Raw genomic sequence first — 21701 nt, forward strand, 5'->3', positions numbered from 1 at the left:
TCTGATTGTCCCTGTGTTCAATTTGCTCTTTCATCAACCTTCCATTCAAACATTCAGGGATGTTATTTCAGTCCCTTCTCTGTTAGATGAATGCCTCAGTGAGTATGTGAAAGATATTAGTTCTGTCATGTATTCTGAATGCATTCAGAGATGAGACAGGAGTGATAAGATTGTTCTGGGTATGTATTAGTTAGATGGAAAGGCAGCAGATTCGGGATTACCTTGAAAGCAATTTATGATTTTACAAGTCTGTCCTCTGCCCACGCCTGCGCCTTATTCATTTGCAGTGCATAAGTGTGGGCTAATGACAACATAAGACGGGTGTGCATGCAGAACTCTTGTTTTCTGAGACATGATAGATAGCGAGGGACTGCGCTGTGTGTGTAAGTGTTTTTTGGGGGTGGTGCAAGGCAGACAACCCTTGCACAATGGGTTTATCACAATGCACTACTTACCTGGCTGTCAACAAGGAATTGCCTCCAGTGAAGAGGAAAGTAAGATTAATTATACTGATGTGCAATGTGGCGATTGAATATTACTTTTCATATTACAACCAGATATATTCCCTGGGATGTACAGGCTGGATTTTTAAATTTATATATATTTTTTCATTTATTTATTTTTTGTTAAAAATAAAATACGTTCCCCTTAAAACATTGGGGTCTCACATGAGATTAATCAGAAAACGTTTTGAAACGTATGAGCAAGCCGAAATTGCTTAGGGGTGGATTTGGTGTTTTTCTTCCCTTTTTTCCTAGCTACATTAAGAGAGCAGGATCATTTTGTTGTGTTTAATCAACAGTTTGCAGAATTTATAAGTATAATAATGAGGTGTCTGAATTTCCAAAGAAAATACGTAAATATATTACACCCAGAAGCAATAAGCACCCATCTGAATGAGACTGCATCTCTCCTCCTTCCACTTTATTACTTTTGGAGCAATAAAGTAAAGACTGCATCTGCAGATGCTTTGAGTGTCCAGATAAGTCCTCTCTGCCCCAAAGGTTCTCGCTAGGATTTGCAAGAGGGAAATCTGAGGCAGCCCTCGTTTAAGTATTAGGGGGAACAAAGCGGCTGAGGGGATGTTTTCAAAGCATATGTACGAAAACAAGTGGGAAGACTGACATTTTGAATATGCCATGCAATTAACCTGAGGAAGTCGGAAGTCATTGTAAAGCTATTCTGCTTTCAAAGGCAGAAATAAACAACACAGAATGTTAATTAAAATTGCTCGCTGTGGTTCCCCCTCTAATTTTGCTTCATTAACACACTGTGATGGGGGGCAAAAAGATGAAGAAAAAAGCTTATGTAATGCATCACATATGTCGGCTACAGTGCAAACCCTCTGATTAAAACTCGAGGAAAAAGTCTGGCGTGTTCTGTGAGATAAATGTATAAATTGGATTACACAATACGGTGCAGTTATTAACATGGCACTGTTAGCGCATTAGCATATAGAAAGCGCTAGTTTTATTGGAGGAGATATGCGGTCCACAACATGCTTTGCAGTGCTTGCTCAAGCCGTATGTTTTTAAAATGTAGCCATAAATTATACAGTTCCACAACCAGTTATACATATTTGTCTTGCAAACACAAGGATTTACTCTTGAGTATTAATGAAACCAATTTACTTTAAGTGACTTGCTCAGGGCAAAGCAGTGGAATTAGCATGCAGCACATTTTTGTAGCTCTGCTATTTGAAGCGTTCATTTATAAGGGAAATAACATATGAATTTACCATCTTTGGCCATATTTGAAATGTTCCACCAGATAGGATTAGTGATTTGCCGTCAAGCATGGTATGTCACAAGCCTAATTGTATTCTCTACTCATGTACTTTTACCTCGTTTTTCAGTTTTCTTTGTCATAAAACTCAGAATAAGCAAAGTTATATATTTTGGGCTATTTTCTGGAATTACATTTTTAAAGCTCATTACAATCAAAACATCAAAACGAAAGGATTTTCTTTCCTTTCATTTTCTTTCCTTTCCTAATAGAATACATCTTATAGAATAAATCTAGCACACAGGCAAAACAATCTAAGAACCGTTTGTGAATTAGTTTATTGCTTTTTACAAATTAGAATTGGTTAATTTAGTAGCCTGAAAAACAAAACTGTTATACAAACTGGGAATAAATTATTAGTTATAAGTACATATGTAAATGTAATGCAGTAGTTGACGTGTTATTTTTTTACACATTTAACTTTAATCACAAAATATATTTTTTGCTGTCTTCTCTTGAATTTTTGGGCCTTTAGCATGCCCATAGTTGAAATTCAGGAATCTTGATGCTAATATAAGTATTCTTACTTTGAACTTACTGTCTCTTTTTGACTTCTAGGTGAGCTGTGGAACCAGGACTCCTGTAGGAAAGTAACAGTTGGTTCAGATCCCATCAGGACGCTACTTGCCTTGGAGGACTCGGTCTGGGCCAGCTGTGCTAACACAGTAACTGTAGTTGACGGCTCCAGTTTGTCCACTCAGGTAGACTCATCATTTTAAAGCTCTACTATGTTGATATTCTTTCACGCCAAACTTCAGCAAATGGAAGAGCACAGACTATGTTTCACAGGCACTTGGCCAACACTGACTGACAAATTAGCTTATGTGTGAAGATCAATAATCCTACCGAGGAGCAGCAATCCATATGGCCAGGGTGTCTCCTCTGGGGTCTATTTTTTTCCCCTCTTTCTTTTAAACCACACAGGATGAGTAAATAGTTCTGACATACTCATAATCTTCTCTGGCTGTCTCAAATATGGAGGAGCCGTACCCGGGGGATCTACCCCATGGGCCTCCATAACCCTGAGCCTTTAGAGCCTTCCTTTAGTTCTGCCTTCTTGGGTTTTATCTCTGGAATCAAACATCTCTTTTATCCTTTGAGATTTCTCTGGATGCGCCCATCAGAGAGGAGATTTGAGCTAGTGGTAGGTGAGTGGGCCCCTGCTGCTTTTCGGTTGATCCTCCTCGGTTCAGGCCAGTGCTCGGTTTTGTTCCACTGATTACATTGTATCCCTTTCCCTGTGGAGCCATGCAGGCCCAGCAGCTGGAGGGGTGAGCATCTCCTCTACAGCTGTAAATCTGCCTCCTTGGGACTTGTGGCAAAGTGGCGTACAATGATGTGTGTCGGTGGGATAAGCAACAGAGTCTGTACGAAATTGTCACCTTTTTTTTTTAAATAAAGCATGCGTTCCTCCTTGTTTCCCTGACCTGAAACAATTGAGGCCACTGGAACACTATTGATGTAGAATGCCAAAAGCATTTCAACAATTGTACTATGGAGCAAAAAACAGTGGTGGTTGGGAAAACCCTGCACAATTTTTAGGGACTCCAACCAACTGGATTTTTAAATTTGGCTGATTATTATGTAGGCCCTCTTTACACCTGGTCGTAAAGGCTGTGAAACACCAAGCTGACATTTAAGAACTAGTTATGAGGTATGTGTGAAAAAAGTTGCACTTTAACACGCTGCAAAGACTACATCCATTGACCAACTAGCATGTACATTCTGAGGAAACAACTGTGTGTATCAGCAGGTGGCAGCAGTTTATATTAATTATTCAAAAAGGGAAAACGAATCTAGGACTGACAGCCAACTGGATCCAACTAGTGCAGACAGTGCAGGACATACCGCAAAAAGTTGACAGGTGCTCAAAGACGGCCCAAGGTTGGCCACCCGCTGGCTTGCCATGTAACGGCCTTAAGATGCATCAATCAACAATCTTGACTTAACACGAGCATTATGGCATTTGTTTTGAGAAAGCGCACACACACACACACAAAGAAAAAATATTCAGACTTCACTATGTTGTGCCATAACACACAGAATACAATGATAATGCTTTGCATTTGCTTAATTTCCCGCTCCCTCTTAAAGGTGCCATATGCAAAAATTGAGGTAAAAATATCCATAACATGACCTACACGCATCAAAAGAATGAGAAGAAATAAGCGCGATGATGTCATTAAAAAAAATGACAAGTTATAGTGCTGCAGAGATATCAACCTTAATTAGCATTAGCATTACTAGCCCCGGCCTGAAAGAAATGTAGCTGCGTTTGATAATTAGCTAGCTATAACTTAACATTACCCATTTTATTATATCATAACTAACCTGCTCTGTCTAGTCTGTTGGTCTCCGTGTCCTGTTTGCTTCGTGGTTTTTCTGTGCATGGACAAATTGATGTGTGGCGTGAAAGCGTGTGAAAAGAGTCAATTGCGTTTGTCTCACGGTGAATGCTTGAGAGTTGGCACATTAATTCCCAAGCAGAATAAAGGACAGGTTGATTATTGCTGTTTAGCGTTTGTATTAATCTATGATGTGTCCCTGTTTGCGTACAGGGACATAAAAAATAAAGTAAAAGTGATACGTGGACCAAGTTGTCTGAGATTGTTCATTTTAAGTAAAGGATCCTAATATTTCGTCCACAACAATGTTTAATGAGGTTAACTTATAACTCCTTGTGGTTAGTCTGCACGAGATCAACAAGCTTGTTCGCTTTGTGGCCGCTTTAAATACAAAATAAGCATTCGATCTACGTTAGAGCGTCTGAGCACTCACAAATTTTTCTGCTGCGTCGTGAGCAGAGCGGCAAGAGCGATTTTTGACGCTCTAGACGCCGGCGGTGTGAACGCACAGTTATGGCTGTAGTGTTGTTGTGAAAGTAGGGGCGGAGCATAGAGACTATGCCGTTTCTCGTTTGTTACTCTAGAGTAGACCAATTCACTTTATTGAGGCATACTGCCCCCATCTGTTATGGAATGTGGAGTATGACTTGATTTTTTTTGCCAAACATTACAGATGGCACCTTTAAGCAATGTAATGATTTCATTCATTCAGTGGGCCACACTCTGTGCTGCCTTAGAAAGTTGTGTAGTTTTCGAAATAAGAAGGGTGGGACTGAAAACAAGTGGTCAGAGGAGATTTATCTGAAACTCATGTTAAGACCAAGTGTAAATGGTAATGTGTCTCAGCTGATCACAGAATACACATCTTAATACCGGGTGGCAACATGGCTGTAGAAATCCTTTCAGAATAGTAAAAGCTGAAGAGTGAAGTCCCACACTCAGTTAAATGAATGGTTGTTTAAACATGTTACTCTTGTAAGCACTGTCACCTAGTATTACATGGACTAATGAGGGGGTAGATGGTAGGTGGAGGCGTGCTGTATTTTTTCCGCTGGTAGTACAATGCTCTCCTGCTGTGATATACTGATGTAGTGTCATAGGGTGAATTGGTGGAGGCAACCTCTGTCTCTGTGTGAGACTCGGTGACTCAGATCATACACCTAAGGCCCAATTTATACACATATTTAGACTCATCATAACTGTAAATGTACAGTATACAGATTTTCAGAATGTACTTAAAAATTATAATAATCATATTATTATATATATGGTGATTGTGGTAATATTGTAAATAAATACAGTGCATCAGTATTTGTATCTCAAATGAATGTACATGACATACTGTAACAGTGTGTTACTGTACTATATGTGAATAAATGCTTTATTTAATAGCATGGCAAACATGATGTTGCAAACTACAGTAAACGCTCATTGTTATTCCAGCAAGCAGCTTTGATGAATTAACTTAGGATGTACAGTATGTGCTTCACATGGTCATTTATTTACTAGATGGTTTTATTCAAATCAAATTTGTGTAGATATGTATCACATATGTATGATCCACATTTTTCAGTCATGCTGTTTTATTTTATAGCTGTAAAGCATTGGCTGTGCTAGGAACAGTTATAGTATGCTGTTTGAGTTAACATTTTGGACAGTCTGTACTCCTGTATTTAGCTCTGTCCACCTAATGGCACCTTTCCACTGTTCGGTATGACTCGGCTCGGTATGGCTCAGTTCGGCACAGTTCGATTTAGCTCTGTTTGTGTTTCCACTGCAGTTTAGTGGGCGGGATTTAATCACATGTCTTTGTAGTTGTGCTGCCTCTACTTCTGCGAATCGTGAAAAACCTTTTCATTTCGCATTGCCCCATCAAGATCTCGATGGATCTGCTCCTCTGCTATCAATGAGAGGAACGTCTGTACTTCATCAACAGACAACGAAACAGCCATTTGTAGGTTGTTTAAAAAAGGTGTGCTTGTTCAAAACAGTTGAGTTCAATCCTTCGCTGGCTGTGCTGATTTAAATATAGAGCATTGAGTTAGTTTAGTCAGGCCACGTTAGTCACGCTTGCATCAGCTGACAGTCAGCTGTTCCTGATGTGTACCAATCCAGTCTTGACACCTATCACATGCGGTCTATTTAAATTCCCATTCTTCAGTGTCTCTTCCATCACATCGCTGCTTGCGATTAACTCCCTCCTCCAACCCCAACTCCACCAATTGAACCTGTAATCTAATCTAACTTTGTTCTTTCTTTACAGTCTCTTCTTTGGAAGCAGTCTCTATCACATTCTGTTTACAATTCATGTAATTGTGAATTGTAATTATGTATGCTTATAATGGTTCTGTTCTGTACCCCAGGGGGGTTTGTCTTGCTGCTCTCCCTGCTCTGTCCAAGCATGGCTGCATGGACACGCGTGTGGAGTGTTGCCCAGAACATAACCATACCGCCAACACTAACTGTATGCAAATCTAATTGTCATAAATATACTTGTCGTAAGTGGTCCTGATTGAACTAGCGGTTCTGTTTAGGGATGGGCGAATCGATCATGAAGTATTGATATATCGGTACTGATGGGAGCTTCGAAAGTATCGATACTCAAATAAAAATATTGATACTAAGGTGTTTTTTTTTTTTTTTTACCAGTGATTTTGTTTAAACCAAAATTATTCCTACAATATGCTTTAAATTGGATGAATAACCTATGTTAGCAAATAATTGTGTGGAAGGGATTTTCCTGTTCACCTGAACACACCAAATGTTGCAAGGCAGAATCAATCAATTACAGAGAGTGTTCACTGACTTCTGACAGTGCATTTTAATAGAGCTGCGTTTCCCAAGAGTAGCCTATAATAAGAAAGCATTTGTTTTTGGAAAAGGCAGCCCAGAACAATGCAGAAAAAACATAGGCTATATGTTTGAGTTATTTCACAATAAACCTATTGAAATCGTACCCTAGTTTGTGCAGTACATTTATTTAAATTTGAATGTTAAAAGTTCATATTGCTCATGTTTATTCTGTATCGTTAATATAAATCATACGCTCTCCGAATAAAAATATAGCAATTTATGCATGCAACAGTGTATTACTGGCAGTCCCTTATGACAATGAACCATGGTAAAGTGAACATAGTTCAGATAAAGTATTTGTAGATTTCCCTGGTTACCACTGAAGTAAACATATTTTAACCATGTGTAAACAAAAATATAACCTAATAAGTTGCAACTAAGGCATTTGAAAACAGTTGATAGAGCTGCTTTGTTTTTATGTAAACCATAATACATTTTCCAGAATTCTTTAATGAATAGAAAGTTCAAAAGAACAGCATTTGAAATAGAAGTCTTTTGTAACCACGTAACATACACATTCACAACAGTATTACAGATGGAAAGAACCAGTTGATAGAAGTATTCTTCTGGTGTCTTTTTTCTAAAGAAATAGTCCAAGAAAAATAAAATGAAACCAATGAGAGAACGAGAGCAAAGGCAAGCACTGCCGACAAGTCAATTAAAAGTGAAAACACATCAAAGGCAGTTTCAGTCGTCTCCCTTGCTCTCAAACTAAAGAAGGTCCCTTTGGCAAGGGCATGCAAACAGGTGGTAATCCCTGTCCGCTAGTGTGTAGAGGAGAGAACAGTCTCTCGCACCCACCTCAACCCCTCCAACTAATCTGCCTCAACCCCAGACTGGAGAACTAGCTGTTTGTAAGGTTTCTCAGGGCTCCTCGGTAGCACCAAAGACCTCAGGGGGCTGCGTGCAAACCCTTGATAAGGAGTGCAGCTCCCTCATGCCTCATTAGAGGATCAGGCATAAAATGGCTCCTCTTTCCCTGTGGACATTTAAAAAGGTGTTTGGGAGGGGGTGTATTGTTTTGTGAGACAGTGAAACAAGAATCCGCTGTGAATCACTTTGAAATCAAAGAAACTGGAATCCGAGTCACTGAAACCTTCATGATGTGTGGCCCTTGAAGCCACTGGTCGGATGGTGATTTCGAAGGTACAAAAATGCTGTGCATTGCGGGAAAAGATAAAGGAAGGAAGGTTTTCATTTGCATTGATTTTTGCTTTTGTGTTTTTACAACCTGAATATGTTTTTTTTTTATATAACAAATAAAATAAAACTTTAAGCAGAAATGCAGATTACACGCATATTCAAAGGGAAGATTCTGTATATGTTTTTGTCTGTGTGTGTGAAACCTGATGATGTTCTCCAGTATGACTTTATAGATTCATAGAACATCTTGTACAGTAGTAGAAACGAGAACAACTAATAGTGTTGTGTAAATTAGCACCAAGCAAAAGTATGCTTTTTGATATTGTGTAATGGTTGCAACAGCATTAGATCTTCTGGAATGCTCTTCTGCTTGAGAACCTTAACAGTGAATGTTGGATCCCAATAAAACAAGCATCACAGTGTTAGAGACTATTTAGAATAACCCATATGAAGGATTACAGCATTTTGAAATTTGAGTCTAGCAAGGACTTTTCCTGAAAGATTAGACAGAATAGAACTCTACACTATCTGTAGTCTGCCACTGACACTATGACAGCCTGTCTCCTCTATATCTCAGACTTTAAATTTATATCATATCTCACAATTAACACTTGGGTCTTAAACTGACTTTATGTCTCAGAATATGTCTTTATATCATAATTGGACTTAGTATAGTGCAGTTTATAATTCTCACAGGTGGATGTATTTATCATAATTTTTACTCATATTCTCATAATTGTGACTTTCTCCTAATGTTATGTTCTCACAATTACATATATTATCTCACAATTATTATTATTTTTTACTCAGACTGAAGCAGGCTTCCTTTTGACTCCTAGAGAAACGATATTTCTACAGTGATAACTAAGGATTTAAGATTTCGATGAGTTAGCATTAAAGGGTTAGTTCACCAAAAAATTAAAACTATGTCATTAATAACTCACCTTCATGTCGTTCCAAATGCGTAAGACCTCCGTTCATCTCCAGGACACAGTTTAAGATATTTTAGATTTATTCAGAGAGCTTTCTGTCCCTCCAATGAAAATGTTTGTACGGTATACTGTCCATGTCCAGAAAGGTAATAAAAACATCATCAAAGTAGTCCATGTGACATCAGAGGATCAGTTAGAATTTGTTGAAGCATCGAAAATACATTTTGGTCCAAAAATTATGATTTTTCAGCATTGTCTCCTCTTCCGGGTCTGTTGTGAGTGCGACTGCTGTGACAGTTGATGTACGACACTGCTGACATGTTATCTTTGTTATTGGGCACACCAGAAAACATGTCAGCAGCGTCATACGTCATCAGGGTCTTGAACACGCTTACAACAGACCCAGAATTCTAACTGACCCTATGATGTCACATAGACTACTTTGAAGATGTTTTTATTACATTTCTGGACATGGACATTATACCGTATATACATTTTCAATTGAATGACAAAAAGCTCTCGGACTAAATCTAAAATAGATTAATGATTCTCGCTGTATTATTGTTGCTGCCACCATGTTTTGGACTCTGTGTTTCATCGTGAAAGTGGAAATACTTTGTTTGGCCTTGCAAAAGAGGACACATGAATTTAAATTGTATTTATTTACTGAGATATATGATGTCACATTTTTTCTGTGTGTAAAGATGTTGCGCAGCGCAAATCCGTGAATGAATGTTCCGAAATGAAGTAAACTTCAACAGATTTCCCCTCCTCAGGGAATGGGGAGCATTGAACACAGTGTAGAGACCACGTCAGTCAGAGCATAGTTCATGCACAGAGCTCACGCTTGTGTTTGTCGTTTCTCCGATCACAAATGCAGACATTGTTTTATGTTTACGCTGCACAATGCAACGCAATGCATAAAAAGACAGTATAAGTCATTATAATCTGTAATAAAAAAATAAATATAAAACAAGAAGATGGCAGGGCATAGAGGAGAAACAATAATGTACAATATGTGGATTTTTTTTTTTTTACCTTAAACCACATAAACACGTTGCATAACACCAAATACGTTTACATTTACATGAACATTTATTCATTTTGCAGCCTTACAATTGGGGGATACATAAAGCGATTCTTCTTAAAGAGGCAAACAAACACAGGAAGTGCTTGCAATACCAATTTTTAAACATTGTTCAAATAAGTACAAGCTAGAAAAAGGAAAAAATATTTTCTATATTTTATGTTTACATATTATTTATATATTATTTATTTATTTATATATGTATTTATAAATATAAAAATGGTGAAGCCAAGTAGTTTTAAAAGAGATGAGTTTTCAGCTGTCACTTGAAAAATGTCAGGGATTCAGCATTCCGGATAGGGGTGGGAAGATCATTCCACCAGCCAGGAATGGTGAATGAGAATGTTCTGGAAAGTGATTTTAAGCCTTTCTGTGATGGTAGCACAAGACATCACTCACTAGCTGATCTCAGACTTCTGGAGGTGATGTAGATTTGAATAGCGAGTGGAAGTAGAGAGGTGCTGAGTCTGTGGCTGTTCTATATGCAAGCATCAATGTCTTGAACTTGATGCGAGCTTCAACTGGTAGCCAATGCAAGGAGATAAAGAGAGGTGTAACATGGGCTCTTTTTGGTTAATTGAAGACCAGTCATGCTGCTGCATCCTGAATCACTTGTAGAGTTTTGATTGTGCTTGATGTAAGTCCAGCCAGAAGATTATTGCAGTAGTCCAGCCTAGAAATGACAAGGCCCCTGGACCAGAAGTTGAGTAGCATGCTCCGTTAGAAAGGGCCTGATCTTTATGATGTTGTGCAATGTAAACCTGCAAGATTGAGCAGTCTTTGCAATGTTGTCTTTGAAGGTCAGCTGGTCATCAGAGGTTACACCAAGATTTCTGACCAAAGTTGATGGGGAAATTGTAGAAGAGCCTAGCTGGATGGAGAAATCACACTTGGAGTTGGAGTGGCAGGGAAGACAAGAAGCTCAGTCTTTGCCAGGTTGCTGTAGGTGATATTCTTTCATCTATGCTGAAATATCCGCCAGGCAGCCTGAGATCTGTCCCGCTACCATTGGATCATCTGGGAAATGAAAGATAGAGGTTATCAGAATAGCAATGGTAGGAGAATCCATGTGCCTGTATGATGGGACCCAGTGATGTTGTGTATATGGAGAAGAAGAGGGGTCCAAGAACTGATCCCTGAGGAACCCCAGTGGCAAGTTGATGTGCTTTGGATACTTCCTCTCCCCAAGCCACCCTGAAAGACCTATCAGTGAGATAGGATTCAAACCAGCAAATTGGAATCCCCAAATACACCATATAATGTTCTTTTTAGCAAAATCAAAAGACCCCTTTAAGAACAGGTTATACCAGTGAGTAGGGTTATGTTAATAAAGTTAATAATAGAAAGTAACATGATATGTGGCCAAGTATGGTAACCTATACTCAGAATTTGTGCTCTGCATTTAACCGATCCAAGTGCACACACACAGCATTGAGTACCGAACACACACACCTAGAGCAGTGGGCAGCCAGTTTTGTTGTGGCACTAATTGGAAGTGAGTGCTTTTAATTCACTTCCCCCTCCTACAATTCCTGCCGGTACTAAGACTCGAACCCATGACCTTTGGGATACTAGTTCGACTCTCTAAACATTAGGCCAGGGCTGCCCAAAAGAGTCGTTTAAACGTTTTATTAAGCCCTCTGGTCAAACAAGTTTGGAAACTGCTTCTGTCATAAGTGCCTTTTCAAATTCGAAGATCTTTATGGCTTGCTTATCTATAAAAAGCTGCAAAATCATCACAGTTGAGAGTTGAGCCCCTCAGGCTCACAGAGATCAACTTAGAGAATGAAGCGCATTGGGCAGCTCTAACTGCGTTATTGAACAGATCTGTGTTGCCTTAACATGTCATAGTCTATGTGTAGTAACATTTTACCTAATTTCCATTCAAATCCCCTTCAGTTTGATGATAAGGATGATGATAATATTTTCACTGTGTTTTGACAGTTGTTCATTTTGCCAGTGCAAAATGGTATTAAATTCTTTGACATGATGATCACAGGAAAAATAAAAAACAGCTGGAATCATATTATCTTAGTTTCAGGTTTTAACATTTTAAATCGACTCAGAGACCAGTCAAAAGTTCTCATCAACCTTCTTTGTAACAACTTTGTAACAACAATGGCTTTTTGTACACAACTACAGAGAAGAAAATAGACAATGGTAAAGACAGCTCCGGTGTATCGTGTATAGCCCATGGATTGCTGAGATTTTTACCAATTAGAAAGGGTGTTTTTATATAAAAAAAGACTGAAATCAGTGATGAGGTAGTTTGCACTAAGAGTAAACTGAAGTGTTTTGATTTAATCTTTGACTTGATGGTTATATACAGAGCTGCACATCATTTTTGAGGTTAGGTCCTCACACTGCATATAGCGTGACCCATTAAATATAACTATAAAAAAATTAATTAATAAAAGTTATAATATTATTGCACTTTGTTTATTTATTTATTTTTTATTATAAAATAATAGTAAATAAATGTAACAATAGTGTGTGATAATATTATAAAAAAAAATAATCTCTTTATGTATTCCCCAATTTTAAGTCGCTTTGGATGAAAGCTTCTAAAAATAAATAAATAAATAAATAAAAGTATTTTCATCACATTCAAACAGTGTTAATTTTGACACGAAATTTTAATTTAGTTTTAGTCTTAGTCTTTTGACTATAATTCTTTTTAGTTTTAGTCAAGTTTTAGTCATCTGATTTGTTTTAATTTTAGTCTTATTTTAGTCGACTAAAATTGCTTGGTATTTTAGTCGACTAAAATTGCTTGGTATTTTAGTCGACTAAAATAAGACCAAAATCAATAACAGATTTACTAGACAATTTTTTACAGCTGGTATAGGAAACAAACTTAACCAAAATATATAAAACACAAATTCAACTTTATTTCAACACAACTGTGTCTTTATTTCGATTCAAAAGCTTTTATGCAGCAACAAACACTGTCATGATAATGTAAACAATAACTAGCTGCCAATTGACCATCAATAAAAGAAAAATAACGTTAGGTCCAGGACTTAAAGCTTACAGCTGAGCTGAACAATAAGTGCATACATTTAAAGTAAATATTTAATAAGTTGGCAGCTAGGTGGATAAAAAAAGTAACAAGATTTTATAAGGTATTAATTTGTCTAGCAATATTGTATGTTTTAAATACTACAATATTGCTAGATTTGTATGTATAATGATAGGATGTGAACATTCATGTTTCACATGACTAATATAGAAATATTTGTGATATTGTCAACAAGTAGAACATTATAAAATATACTAAACATTAGTATTAATCAAATGTTTTTATCATGATATTACGTATTAGTATTGTGCTCTCATCTAATTTGAAGAAGGGGCTATTTTACAGTACTTTTCAGTTCGTAATATTTATTGCTACAACATCTACGCACTGCAGTCTTCCAATTTTGCTTAGCTCAATAAACAAAAGAACATCGTTGTGAAATTACATTTGAGAAAATGTCCGGGTGGCTCCTCTGTAAATGTCTTTTCAAATTGGTGGTGTTCTTGCCACGAATGAGCGCTCCGCGTGCTTTACGCTTTGTTTTGTTTTGTTCGTCGTCAAACGTGAAGTGAGCTGTTGACATTTTGTCGCTCTTTTAGACATCACCTCTTCGAATGCCGACTTCCCGGGAGCTCATTTAAAAACTGAAAACCTTCGCTTCACGTCTCAGTAAGTCAGGCTCTGATTGGTTCTCTTCTCTCATGCAGTCTGTTCTGTTTTGCCGGTTCTTTTGCTCATTCCTCGCATCTCTCCAGTCTGCTGATTTGATTTTCGTCACAGTCTATTTTCGTCTCGTCCTTTATTCGTTGACGATAATGTCAATCAATTTAGTCATAGTTTTAGTCTCCATCAGTGCCTTCTATTTTAGTTTTCGTTTAGTTTCGTTTAGTTTTCGTCCGCAAAAATATATTCGTGACGAAAATAATGACGAAAATATTTAGTCAACGAAATTAACACTGCATTCAAACTTAAAATCAGCAGGCTTTTATTTTGGCAGGTTGCGGATTTAGCACTGTTGCTGATTAAAGTGCATGGACGAATGTAACAGTTTTGCATTGTTCTTTGAAAACGGCATGGCATAGCCTAGATTTATGCTTCCATGTTGAAAATAAAACTTATATAGTACAGTTTGTGATCTAAAATGGTAATTGTGTATTAACAGCTGTCAACCATGTTGGTACACAAATGCACTGTCAGAACATATTTATATAACACATTTTTATTTTGGTCGCGCATGCAGACCTGCGGACCACTTATGTGCACCCCTGGTTATATAAATATTTATAGCTAGCCTAGAACACAATGTTGAAGGATTATTTTAACTGACATTACTTTTTTTTTTTTGAAAATTAAAATCTATGTGATATTTTGGACAGACTGATGTGAAAATGTATATTTTGAAGAATGTTGCAACTTAAACAACACTGGATGTCAAAAATAACTGGACACAAAAAATAACGAGACATTCTTCAGGATTCTCATTCTCATTCTCATTCTTCATTTTCTGTTATGGTCCACAGATGAAAGTAAGTAATTTAGTTTAAAACAACATGAGAGTGCATAAATAATGACAGAATGTTCATTTTCAGGTGAAGGGTCTGTATCTCTTATGCTCCTATTTCAGTGACAGAGTAAACTGGTCTGGACCAGAAGGGGACTACCAGCTTAATCTTTGGATTGGGTGTCTGTTGCTCAACTAGAGGTCTTTTGATAAAGGATGACCAGAACAATTCCTGCTTCTTAACCTATTTTTGCCACAGGCTAAAATCCAGGGTTTCTCAGGAGTGGAGCAATCCAAATACCAGCCCTGAGGGGTTTTGCAGGTATCTGACCGATGACAAAAATGGTAGAGATGTGTCCTCTTCCATGGGAGTATGGTCTCCTAGCAATAATATAAAATGGGTGCGAATATACAGTATGGAGCAACATCCATGAAAAACAAGCTTTCTAAATGCTCATCGTTCTTGTCCTAGTTTTAGACTTTGCATGTGAGGAAGTCCTTGCATATGTACTGTATTGAGAATAAAAGAGGGGCAAATAAAAGCTAGATGCATTTGCGATGGACTCTTTATCATTATAGTTCAATATTCTGTTTGTGAGCTAATGGAGAAGAGAAAGCGAATGAGAGAAGAAAGGAGATGGAGTCCTGTAACTGCTTGTTTTTGTCATGCCTTATTGAATTCTGTACCAAATTGTGTTCCAATCCTTTCTGCTTGTTGATTCTCCTTGGTCTCTGGTTTTGCAGTCCACCTTTTAACCCATTAGTAAAGCTATGCGACTGCAGCCTGAAATGACTTTATCATGAAGGGAATGTTAATGTCATGCTTATATTTCCCAGTTGAACATATAGGTCAAACATCTCAAATATGACTTTCGAGTTGATGGTTTTGTTATACAGCATCATTATAGTTTCTTCTTGCTGTGTACAGAATTTTTACTGTTTTTGTGTGAATTTTATGTTGAAGACAATATGTTATGCATCTTCCTATTGGAATGGGTATTTACGGGATTCCTGCTGAATATAACTCAAATGCATAATGGGTCTCCAGATTTCAGAAGTACAATTTAGTAAAATGATTCTATACTACAACTTTCATAAAATGCCTAAAAATGTGTTTTAGACATTTATGAATGATAAAAAATAATGCCTGTTTTAAATATAAACATGCAAATTTACTGACTCATGTTTAGTTTTTAAGAATCTTAAAATGCTGGATCACTTGGCATCTTGTCAGGTTTACCATTATCACAATGATGTCTTTGCCTAAATCATAAAGTAAAGTGAGGCATTCAAGTTTATTTCCAAAAAAATAAAATTCTGTTATTTACTTGCCCTCATATCATTTTAAAGCTGTATGGTTTAGGGGCAAAAACATTTGTGTTCATTGGTGTTTCTATGAAGAACGAAACGCCTACAGGTTTGGAACAACAATAGGGTAACTACTAGGGCTGGGTGATACACCGTTAGACACGATCAACCAGTAGATATTTTGAACTTTTTTTCCCTCTATGTGGTTATCCTCTGTCTCGTTCCCGTCTCTCAGGGAACCGAGGTTACCATAGTAACCGGAAACATTCCCTCTGGAGAATGGTCTCTCGACATGGCATTAACGCCTTGGGGACTGTATAGAACAACACCGTAGAAACAGCAAAGTAAAAGGCTCAGCCTCAGTGGAGCTAGTATGAACAGTTCTTGTTACACACTAAAATGAATCCCCAACCAATGAAATACGACCCTGAAAGATGCTTCGAGGGGATTGGATCTAGATTTCCATAAAGGGATCAAACCAGGGTACTCAGAATCCATGTCCAACGGCAGGTCTCTTATTGAGAGAGAGATGCAGTGCAGTCACCATACAGATACATTATAGTCCCGTGAACTCATACAAGTATATAATAAAAAGTGCAACAAGCATGTGAGCGGCAATGCCAGGCACAATATTAACACACACAGAGAATTGCCGCATTGAGGTCAATAGCAGCATGAATGGCTGAGGCAGCTGCAATGCAAACCTTAAGCATGGAGGGCCTACTGCTGCCATCCATTCGTTGTTGCAGAAAATTCAGACATAGGGAAATTACCTGGGTCCAGACCATTTGATTCACTCCATTTACAAGCGTACAGGCATCTCTTAGAAGGACCCTTGCCTCCGCAATCATGCCACAGCGAAAGGCGTGCTGTCTGTCTGTAAAGGGCTTTCGAGTGTACTCCGCCCTGGTGGTTTACTGTATGTACAATACCACATGTTGTCCATGCGAATAAAGACATGATGCCCCCGGACTTGCGTGAGGCAACTCCGAAGAGCCAAAAAGACCACTCTCAGCTCGAGGTGATTTATGTGCCATGTCTGAATTGGTCCAGAAGCCCAAGCCCTTCGTCGACACATCCGTCATGACCACTTTCTGTCACGTGACCAGACCCATCTGGGAGCCGCGTTGGTGCAAATCGCTCAAGCACATGCGCAGGCCTGGACCGTTTTCCATGCCCTTATCGGTACTCGTATTTTCAGCCATAACTGTAGAGGGCGCATATAGAGCTGACCAAGGTAATAGACCGTTGCGGCTGCCGCCATCTGTCCCAAGTGCCTCTGATACTCCTTCAGTGCTATGGGACTGCCCAGCCTGAATCCATTCAGAGCGGACATTAAATCTAGTATGCACTCCTGAATATTGGTCCTTATTTAAATATATATATATATATATATATATATATATATATATATATATATATATATATATATATGTGTGTGTGTGTGTGTGTGTGTGTGTGTGTGTGTGTGTGTGTGTATTTCTAACTTTTCCATTGAATGGCAAACTATCAGAAAATGTCACACTAAAACTGTATTGATATGAAGTTAGATATCTAATTTGATCTCATTTTCCTCTGTTCTGTTTTAGAGATTTGAGGTCCATCAGGACCCGATGGTGAGCGTGGCCCATATGGTACGAGCTGGAGGTGGCGTATGGATGGCTTTTTCAGAAGGTTCCTCTATTCGCTTGTTCCATACGGAAACACTGGAGCACCTGCAGGAGATCAACATATCTACACCCTCATCATTTAACAACCCCAGTAAGTATCTCTCCTTTGACCCTACGGAGGGAGCCGTTTGAATACAAAAATTCTTTATGCCTTCACACGTGCTTGATCAGCATTGTTTCCATCAGTTCTTTGAACTACACTTCTTGTGATAAAAAGGCAATGACAGAGAAGTTCTTGTTGGAATGGTTCCTGTAGGCTGGCTCTCCAGGGAACGACCGTGAATAAGTAGCTAACTTAAGACCCCGCAGAGCAGTAATGGAGCTGCGGGGTTACAGGCAGGAAAAGTCACAATGGCACAGACAAAGCTTTCCATTCCAAATGTTGCCATGGCAACACTCTTGTCATTACTCCAGCAGCCGTGGTAATGTGCCAGCGTTTTGCCATTGTGCCTTTTCTCAGTGCAGCTGGTATGTATTTCAGATGTATTCACTTTTTTTACCTCTCTGCACTCTCCTTTAGCCATCTTTATCTCCGTCTGATCCTGTTAAATCTCAAATTTGTCAAATTCGTTGTGCTTCGTCCCCCCTTTAGAAGAAATATATGTAAGCATGATTTCCACTACCTTTTTGCAGAAGGGAGCTTGTGTAAACATTCATTATATAAGCAAGGAAACTGAAAATAATAGTTTAAGTAAACATCCACACCACTTCAGAGCAATTCAACCCCACACATCAGACTATATAAAGAGAAAATCTGGGCAGCATCGCTCCAGTAGCTCGCAGAATCCTCCGAAGCAGAATAACTCCTTTCAGATTGTCTAATAATGTTTGATTTCACTTGAATGCGATTGTCCATGTTTAGCTTAAAAAAAGCCCATGATTCTCCAGTTGTCACAGACAATTGCGATCAAGTGAAATAGAAAGGAGAAGGAAAAAAATAAACCCATAGCGGTGTAGCAGACTTTAGGAGCTGGCCAGAGCAAGTTAATGTCAACGGGCCTGTTGATACAACCATGTCTCATTAAAACAGCGAGAACATCAAACCTCTGGATCAAAGTTATAGCTGTCTTTCAAAAGACACGTGAAGAAGTAAAAGGGAGTGTTTTGGCGAAGATGCCTGCGAAGGTCCTGCAACCCTCAGGCTGTTGTTGAACTTATGCAGCTAGCTAGCTGTGTTTACAGATGTAGTTCACGTTGGGTGAGGTAACTCTGCAATTTTATGTTATGTCGAGGGGTTTACAGTCAATGGAGCACAAAAGTGAAAATAAGCTTTGGCAGATGCCTTCTTCCCCTTTTTTTTATTTTAGGCCCAGAGAACGTCCCACTGGCTTTCCTGAATATGCTAATCTGCACACATCACACATAGGAGGACTGATATAGTTATTACAGATCAATGGTCTGGTAATCCCACAGGTTTGCACCCAAGTGATGGGTGATGAATTAATTATTGTCTTAAAGTGAACCGATTATTCTGCAGTTTTTCATCAGCTAGAACCTTCAGATATGATAAGCAAGCCAGACATCAGACTCAATCCTTCCTCTTTAATAATACCTGGAACAGGCAGATCCATATTACATCAAAGAGAATCTTTGAAACATTATATTATATTATATTATATTATATTATATTATATTATATTATATTATATTATATTATATTATATTATATTATATTATATTATATTATATTATATTATATTATATTATATTATATTATATTATATTATATTATATTATATTATATTATATTATATTACATTACATTACAGTGGGATGCAGAAGTTTGGAAACCCCTTGCAGAATCTGTGAAAATATGAATAATTTTCAAAACATAAGAGAGATCATACTAAATGCATGTTTTATTTTTTTATTTTTGTTGTTTTGTTTTTTTTTTGGGGGGGGGGGACTGTCCTGAGTAAGATATTTTACATAAAATATGTTTGCATACAGCCCACAAAATACTTTTTGCTGTTACCTGGATAATGCACAACTGTCTTTCTGTTTTGTGATGGTTTTGCATGAGTACCTTGTTTGTTCTGAACATCTTTTCATCTTTTCAGTTTTCCAGCATCTTTGCATTTTTGAACCCTTTCCAGCATTGACTGTATGATTTTGAGATTTTGATATATATATATATATATATATATATATATATATATATATATATATATATATATATATATATATATATATATATATATATAAATATATATATATATATATATATATATATATATATATATATATAACTGTTTGTTTATAATACAGCCTTAGCTCTTGAACTGCCTAATGTTAACAAACTGAACCTTGTATATTAATAGTTAATGCTTTTTAACCTAAAATCTTGATAGTTTACATTTAGCTGACATAAAAGCGACTTACAATTGCTATATATGTCAGAGGTCGCACGCCTCTGGAGCAACTAGGGGTTAAGCATCTTGCTCAGGGACACATTGGTGCCTCACAGTGGATTCGAACCCGGGTCTCCTACAACACAGACGTGTGTCTTATCCACTGCACTAACACCACCCCTTAGTTATAATGCAGAAAGAGTCCAAGTTCACATCATGCGTCAACTACAAAGACATCTAATATGCAATATGGATTTTTCCCCCAATGCTCAGCTTTTTATGTTTTCAGCATTCATAAATTCATATGCTTTACTGTAGAACTGCAGATTTATTTGACAATCTATTATTAAGCTGATCCATCTCGCAAAGAAAACAAATGTATAATAGTTGAATGCTCTGCAGAACTAGACAGCTGACATTTCTAAGAAGGAATTCTGCCTAATGCAGTGTATTCACTTATGTTTTTTCATGACCTTCACTGATTTCCTGGTGACTAACTACCATAATGAAAATGCTTCATTTACACATTAGAAAAAGACTCCCCAAGTACTATAGCAACCTAGAGACAGCACGTCATGAAAAGGAATCAATTAGCCACTTGCCAATCACTCATGCAAAGAAAGCTTTATAAAATGAGCATGTGGCCACCATCCATGCTTGCTGAAGTCTCTGCTGTGCTGTTCTTCTTGATTGAATTAAGCTGTGGTGGCTTTCTGATGTCTAAAGACCCAGGGTCAGGGATTTGGGAGCTGTGAATGAAGTCGTTTAAATGTTCCAGGTTTTTTTTTTTTGTCTTAACAGCAATTTTACTATTGTCATACCTACACACTGCTATAATTGACCAGTTAATAAAGCTGATGATAGAAGCACAACTGTGAGGGGGCAATCAGCGGTGTGTTGGGTTTTAATCTGAGTCTCCACTGATACAATAATTGCTGATATGCAAGCAGGAAAGTGGTTTTCAGTGTTTGTAAAAATGCATCATATTGCATGGATATAAACATGCCGACTAAAGAAAGATTTTTTTTTTTTAATGTTGGTGACACCTGTATTTTTCTTTTGAAGGTCAGAAGAGCATGAGAGTTACCAGCCTGCTGATTTGCCAGGGACAGCTGTGGGTGGGAACTGCCCAGGGCATTATCATCACCCTGCCTGTGCCCAAGCTGGAGGGCATCCCCAAAATTACAGGTACACAGATGGTGGCTCTTCATGGTACATAAGTGTCTTTAATATTTTTGGAAAGTCTTGCACAATGATAGGACAATTACATAAGGATTCAAAAAGACAGTTACACAATGATTCCTTTATCAAAATATTTAATCACTCTAAACTTTTACTTCTCTCATTATTTACTCACCATCATGTTTTTTTCTTCTGTGGCACACAAATTCAAAATCTTGAAGAGTTTTTACAAAGCTTTTTTAAAAATATCATAAAAAATCCAAACACATCAGACAAGTGTCATGAAGTAGTTCAATGTGTCTTGTGATCAAATATTTGATATCCAGCCTAACATAACACATGTCAGTGTCATGTTTAATCACTAAGGCTGCATTTGGTTAATCAAAAATACATTAAAACAATAATAGCGTAAATTATTGGTACTTTTTTAAAATATAATATTTTTTTTAGTTTGTTATTCCTGTGGTAATCATTAATCTCCAGTCTTTAGTAACACATCATCGTTTAAACATTTTAAAAAGG

The 21701-nt window shown here is 37.6% G+C and overlaps 1 protein-coding gene across 2 annotated transcripts in view; it reads left to right on the forward strand.

Annotated features, from left to right (window-relative positions):
• The window catches only part of LOC113111090 (rho guanine nucleotide exchange factor 10-like protein), a 101722-nt gene that overhangs the window by 76822 nt on the left and 3199 nt on the right, over positions 1-21701 (forward strand). For both annotated transcript variants that reach the window (XM_026275547.1, XM_026275548.1), the window contains 3 exons: positions 2344-2486; positions 17566-17737; positions 21063-21185. In XM_026275547.1, coding sequence (XP_026131332.1) covers positions 2344-2486; positions 17566-17737; positions 21063-21185 — 438 coding nt within the window. The remainder of the gene's footprint in view (positions 1-2343; positions 2487-17565; positions 17738-21062; positions 21186-21701) is intronic.

This window comes from Carassius auratus, chromosome 11 (genome assembly GCF_003368295.1).
Source record: "Carassius auratus strain Wakin chromosome 11, ASM336829v1, whole genome shotgun sequence".
NCBI classification, from domain to species: Eukaryota; Metazoa; Chordata; class Actinopteri; order Cypriniformes; family Cyprinidae; genus Carassius; species Carassius auratus.